Genomic DNA, 6,455 nt, shown 5'->3' on the forward strand with positions numbered 1-6,455 from the left:
CCAAGGGCTTCCCAAGGCAGGACAGACCCAGAGCGTCGGATCGTCTGTCTAGAGTAGTCGAGTGACGGCAGTGGAGGAGAGCGCACGTGAGTGGTCAAAAACACATTATCTTGCCCCTGCTGATGTTGTGAAGTATTTTTGAAACCAAGTTAACATTATTATATACAGTGAAACATCCGTATAACACACTTCTCGATATAATGGATTCAATGTATAGGTGTGAAACATTGATTCTTCGGCGAATACAAAGACTAAGAATGAGGTACATGTGAGTAAAATTTAAGATGAAAAAAAGGGTTACAGCAATTAGGTGGAAAGGTCTAGCAGCGAGTGGATTTGTGTCTGGTCAAGTAGTACAGACATATTGAAAGAATGGGAAGAGGATAGTAGAAGCGAGAGGTGGGATGGGGGAGAAGAGGGGGGGCGCATTAGCCGGGAAGAAGGGAAGGCGGGGCGGCCCATCCAGGAAGCTGCAGTGATCACCATGAAGCGGGGCGGCCCATCACATCGACTAACTACCCTTTGAGGATAGACCTGTCACGGTCGCCATTTGTTACGAGTTGGGGATTTAGAATATAGTTAAAAGTCTACCCAGATCCCAACAGGCAACAACAATAAAAAAACAAAGACAATCGGACTATAAAAGGGTAGACAAAGGATGTGAGTTTTTGTTGTGTATAATAAAGTACCATAAATTCCTTAACAAAATATTCAGCGTTCTATAATTTACCCTTAACCATACTTAACCTAAACATTAACAGTATATACATATTTATACAACATACAATAATTTGAAGCAAGGTGGACGCGGGGAGGCAATATAAGATTACAAATACTTAAGTGCGGAGCTGAGATGGCTGACGAGTAAGGCTGAGTATTGTAGAAGACGGTAGGTAGTCACTGTGCCGTAGGTTTCCAGGATAGGTGATCCTGTGGTCACTTCCCAGAGTGAACTGAACTCTCATCGAACTGGAGCTTATGAAGAAGACTTGGAGGAGGTAACGCAACAACCAGGATATGGAGAAGGGAAACCCCGGACTGGTAACTAAGAGTAGTCATACTCGGGTTTCGTCCCTAGATGGCATTGCTCCTGTTGCTGGGTAGGTAGATCAGGACAATAGATGGCGTGGTTCGTAGTGCTGGGTAGGCAGATCATGACAATTGGTGGCGGGGTTCGTAACAAGTGATATGAGGTTATCTTGAACTGACAAAAAGGTGAAACTCTAGATTGATAGTTGTGGAAGAGGGATACAGTACCATCATTGAACACCTCTCTTATAAATACAAGTCATTAAATAGGAATATATGTCATCTAATAGGGATAATCGCTATACTAACACTGTATAACTGGATAAATTAGCCGCCCGAATGACTATTAAGCCGCTAAGTAACGAATATGATACCTCCCCCCAAAAAAAAAGCTTTAAAGTTTTGCCAAAGAGGTTTAAAAAAAGTTTTGTTCGTATTGCAACTTAATGGAAATGAAATTCGTATATGGTCAAATTCGTTCTGGTTTCCATTTAACTCAACATTAACGTAACTAGACCTTATCGATTCCAAAAGCTTAACCTCGATTAAAAAAAAATGATTTATAAAGATATATATAACAGCGTATGAGAAAACCCAGAGCAAATACCAAGGTGTGTAAGGACTTCTACAATAGCTTACGGATCGCTTATTATTATCATTCATTATTATCATTATTGCTTGTATTCTACTTTTTATTCCACTATGCCATTGTATTATATAATGAAAACATCTGTTATGGTTCTATTTTATTTATTATTCTCATCATTATTACTGTCGTCTTATCTACGGTTACCTGATGCTCTGGATATGATAAATGTTCGTCTTTTGTTTATTCCAGGTGAACAAATTAGAGATACCAGGAAGATCACTGACACCTGAGCCATGACGTCATCTGAGAGCGACACCCGTCCCTCCCCCCAACAAGGCGGAAAAGGTAAACGCACGAGTCACTGATCTGAGAGCAGACAAATTATTTTTTTTCTTTTATTGGGTTGGATTATTAATGTGTCCAATTATCGCCGTTCTTGGTCAACAAGTGCCCGAGATATCACCCAAACAACCAATCAAACAGACAGACAAGCAAACAACATGACAAATAAGTGGAATAACCAATGAATATCCACCTTGGGCTTCACGCAGCAGCTGTACAATGAACCGAGGGAATGGGAGGCGGTGTAAACAAGACCATAAAATCCATCACAGAGAGAAGAAACTAAACACAAAAATAAACTAATATATTCCTCTTTTTTTTTTTAAGATCTGGAAGCACTGAAGATTAATGGAAGATGGGCGGCAGGCATCACCATTCTGTGTTTCATGTATGGGGAGATCACGGTGGCCAGCCAGCTGCCTGTAGACCCCCGCCAGGGATCGTGGCTCCTCCTGCAGTCGCCCCTCCCCTCCCTCCTCTTGTGTCTCCTCTATGTTGGCATCGTCACCTGGTGGGGACCTCTCTATATGTCCTCTAGAAAACCTTTCTCAGGACTCAGACCCTTCATGATTGCCTACAACGCCTTCCAGGTCGTCTTTTCTGCCTGGCTATTATTTGAGGTGAGAGAATTATTCTATAACATAGTTGAAAGACATAACGACTGTGGAGTGTTTGTCTTCATGTAATAAACAATGAAGTGATTACGGTTATAAGAAATTAAAAAATATTAATTATTAAGTAACTGTTATTTATGTACTGTACATTGGTTAATGGGGGCCCTTTGATGACCCACAACCTCTTGGCACTGTTGTCTGTGATCAATCTCAGGTTTATGACAAGTTTGGTTAGCAACAACAACGGCTAAAACTATCATCCCTACACCACAAAATAGTTCGCTTTAGAAAAAAAAAAAAAAAAACGTTGTCTGTATTCTGATTCTAAGGAAGGTAATTTTGTGTGTATTTTACGGATATATAACGAGTGGTCATACAGCAGCGGCTCTCATCTATTTTACAATGATTTTTATATTCTCAGGGAGGAAGAAACGGGTGGTTTGGGAGCTACAAGTTCATCTGCCAGACTTGTGACTTCTCTAATAACCCGAAAGCCATTGGGGTGAGTTTTCTCCAGCACAAGAGTTCTTTGGTGGTCAATAAAATTATGTTGGTAACTGGAGATAATAAAGGCATTTAAAGCAAGTCAATTTAAATATTATATTCACACTTTTCTTGCCCTGGGTACAAGAAATCAAGTTCCCTTTAATATAACGCAACAAAAATTTGGACTCCTTCCATGCATGGGGTCACAGTATGTCCGGACTAATAGCGGTCTTCCTTATACAGATGATGCACGCAGCTTTCTGGTACTATTTCTCGAAGTATGTTGACTTCATTGACACGGTGAGTTAATATCAATCATTTCTTAACCGATATGTATTTGACAAAAACGTCAGACCTACAGACCACAACCTACAAATTTCAAAAGTTAAGAGGGAGGTTAAAAGTACAGAATTATTAAGCGAGACACTAAAAAAATTTATGTGGAGGAAATGAAGAATAGAGAGATACAGAAACAATACCAAGCAGGAATTTGAGACAAGTTTGGAATGTTAAGAGGAAGGAAGGAGATGGGTGTGGAAGAGGCTTGGGGCGGTTTAGTGCAAGAGAGAGAGACAGAGGACACAATAGATAGGAAGAGGAAACAAACCATGACCGAGGAGAAACAACAGTTGAAATTATTAAGTTTACAAGATGAGAAAATCCGCAAGAGAAACATTCTCTAAACACACTGAGAGACACAGCTCCGGAGATGAAACAGTTAACCTAAGCAAGACGAGAACAAGTTTAAGGAAGGAAAGGTAAACATATCTCAGGCCCTTCTCAGGAAAGAACCAGACAGAATAAAGTTTCATTTGCAGGTTCACGGATTTCAAGGACACGCAAGTAGTATTGTACACTACACACGTTGCATCACATGGCTGCTCTGGGGTTACGATCACTACTCTGCTTGGAAATTCTTATTTTTTTTGTCAATTACATAGCGAGCTCCTTTTTTCAATATTAGCTCAACTATAACCAGCGCTTCAGGATGTTCCAATTTATGTATTTTGTTTCCTTGACATCAGATGGATATATCACAGTAGCTATCATGCCAGGTTCATGATGTACTGTAGTTCTTGGGCACCTCAGATTATTTCATTAATTGAGGTATTATTACGATACTCCATCATGAATTTAAGGTGAAGATGCGTGTCCTGAGTGTGAGTATTTTTGCTGCAGATCTTCTTCGTGTTGAACAAGAAGTACGAGCACATCTCCGTCCTCCACGTCAGTCACCACGCCCTCATGCCCATCAGCCTCTGGTACGGCGTCCGTCATCAGGCAGGTGAGTAAACCCTTTATATCTAGGTGACTGTACATAGCCAGTTGGTTACATACTGTGGTGCTTTTATAACTAACCGTGTGTCTAGTGAGGTGCTTGTGTAGCCAAGTTCTTTTATAGCCATCGCGTTATATGGCTAGGTGCTTGTATTGCAAACTGGGAATGTAGATAGGTAGTTACATAGGCGTGCAGTATAGATGGGTGTCACGTATAGCTAGTAGGGACAGTTTATAGCCATCAGATGTCATACACAGTCAGGCAGGTGTCCGACAGTTCGGTTATAAGACTTATCCGCTGTAAAGTCAGATGAAACATATCCACTGTTTCCGAGTGTGTAGTTTACTAGTGATCAATGACAGTAATCAAATAGAAATACTGTGCTCCTTTAATCCACAGCTCATGTAAACAAATATTAATGCAAGTTCCTCTGACTGCCATATTAAGATACCATGTTCTCCTCAGGTGGTCACGCTACCTTCATGGGTTTCATTAACTCCTTCGTACACGTTGTCATGTACTCGTACTACCTGCTGGCGGCCATGGGTCCCCGCCTCCGTCCCTATCTCTGGTGGAAGAAGTACCTCACTATGCTACAGATGGTGCAGTTCACCATCGTCTTCTTCCATGCTGTCTCGGTAACACTATTTTTTGTTGTTTAGTGAAAGTGATGTTTGTTAGAGGAAGCCGGGCGCCCCATACGGCACCATCGATCAACTTGTGCCATTCACCGAGGCATATCAGGACAGAGCATGTTTATGGGTTCTAAAGTTTTAGGGGATTTTATTACATCAGGATTCTAAAAACATCTAAGGGTTCCACGGGGCATCTCAAGTTTGCAGGGGCTTTTTGGCATTCCAAGAACATCTTTGTATTCCAGGCTACCTCCCACGCTGACAGGGTAATGTTATAATAACTCTTACTTCACAGGTGGCATTCGTGGAGTGTGAGGTGCCGTCAGTGTGTCTACGATGGGAGTGCGGTATTGCGGTCATGTTCTTTGTCCTCTTCGCAAACTTCTACATCAAGTCGTACCGGAAAAGCGTAAAAATCGAGGTCAGTGTCTCAGTGAAACGCTTCCAATTTTGTTTTTCTCTCTCCTGTGATAACGAATCCTAAGACCCTTACTTGATAACCATTATTTCACCTATATAATCAATATTTTAGTACCTTACTATAATAGATATGTAAAATTTTATAGGACGTCCGCACAGTAACCAAGATGTTTTCATTATACTGTATTCCCGTAATGCCTCAGAAAAGTTTTATTTTTATTTTTTATTATGAGCTGGGATCCTATATTTCGTTCCTTTGTATTTTGATAGTCTAGTTGTATGTTGATCTCTCTTGACTTTAAAAAAACAACTTCTGATATAAGTTTGGTTCCTTCAGGGTAATGCTGGCACCAAGGTAACGATGCCAGGCCTCTCAAACATGTGTTACATTCACCCATCAAGCAAACATTCTTACAAAATGGCCTATGATGCATCAAGAGTAATGACCAACGGTTTCCCCAACGGCAAACCCAACAATGTCTCCAACGGAAAACTCAACGGTGTTACCAAAGAAATACCCAACAGTATGGTCATCGGTGCGTCAGATGATGCGTCTCCTCATCGACAAGAAGCTGTGAGATTAAGGAGTCCGGTTAGTCACTAAGTGGCGGATTACTCAGGACCCTTAATTACTGCGAGACCTTCACACACACCTGCTCAGGACACAACCAAACACCTGCAGAGTTCACAACGACACACCTGCCGAAACCACAACCATACATTTGCTCAGCTTACAACCACAATACCAACATGTCTGTCTCTCTCTTGCGAGTGCTTCAGGTTCTGTGATCACTGCTTTATGACATCGAGTGATATAATTTTGGCATTATATGTTTTCATCATCTATCTTAACATTTTTATTTACCTGCATCTCATAGGTTTAACTGATTAACTAACGATCAACAGTACGGTGGTGAGACTTAGTAATGAATATAGTTTTCTTTTAACTCGACTTTTTTATACTTAGATATATTGATGATTACAAAGTGTATCTACTAACAATGAAAAGGCTTTAATTATTTCTATATGGTGTGTGTGTGTGTGTGTGTGTTGGTTCAAGT

At 40.8% G+C, this 6,455-nt stretch overlaps 1 protein-coding gene across 1 annotated transcript; it reads left to right on the top strand.

Moving 5' to 3' along the window:
* Position 1: 1 nt before the first annotated feature.
* Positions 2-6,241, top strand: LOC121861407 (elongation of very long chain fatty acids protein AAEL008004-like). The gene is made up of 9 exons (XM_042359089.1): positions 2-86; positions 1,868-1,963; positions 2,288-2,580; positions 2,996-3,076; positions 3,304-3,360; positions 4,240-4,345; positions 4,805-4,977; positions 5,270-5,395; positions 5,732-6,241. Exons 2-9 carry the CDS (start codon positions 1,912-1,914, stop codon positions 5,996-5,998), a joined length of 1,155 nt encoding a protein of 384 aa, XP_042215023.1. The 5' UTR covers positions 2-86; positions 1,868-1,911; the 3' UTR covers positions 5,999-6,241.
* The last annotated feature ends 214 nt before the right edge of the window (positions 6,242-6,455 follow it).

Source organism: Homarus americanus, unplaced genomic scaffold (genome assembly GCF_018991925.1).
Source record: "Homarus americanus isolate GMGI-L3 unplaced genomic scaffold, GMGI_Hamer_2.0 scaffold24260, whole genome shotgun sequence".
Classification (NCBI taxonomy): domain Eukaryota; kingdom Metazoa; phylum Arthropoda; class Malacostraca; order Decapoda; family Nephropidae; genus Homarus; species Homarus americanus.

Bases quoted from the DNA above. Each gene is read 5' to 3' on its own strand.
- LOC121861407 (XM_042359089.1), top strand. From the start codon at position 1,912: ATGACGTCATCTGAGAGCGACACCCGTCCCTCCCCCCAACAAGGCGGA. The intron at 4,346-4,804 runs GTGAGTAAACCC...TGTTCTCCTCAG, and splicing joins CGGCGTCCGTCATCAGGCAG to GTGGTCACGCTACCTTCATG. The intron at 5,396-5,731 runs GTCAGTGTCTCA...TGGTTCCTTCAG, and splicing joins GGAAAAGCGTAAAAATCGAG to GGTAATGCTGGCACCAAGGT.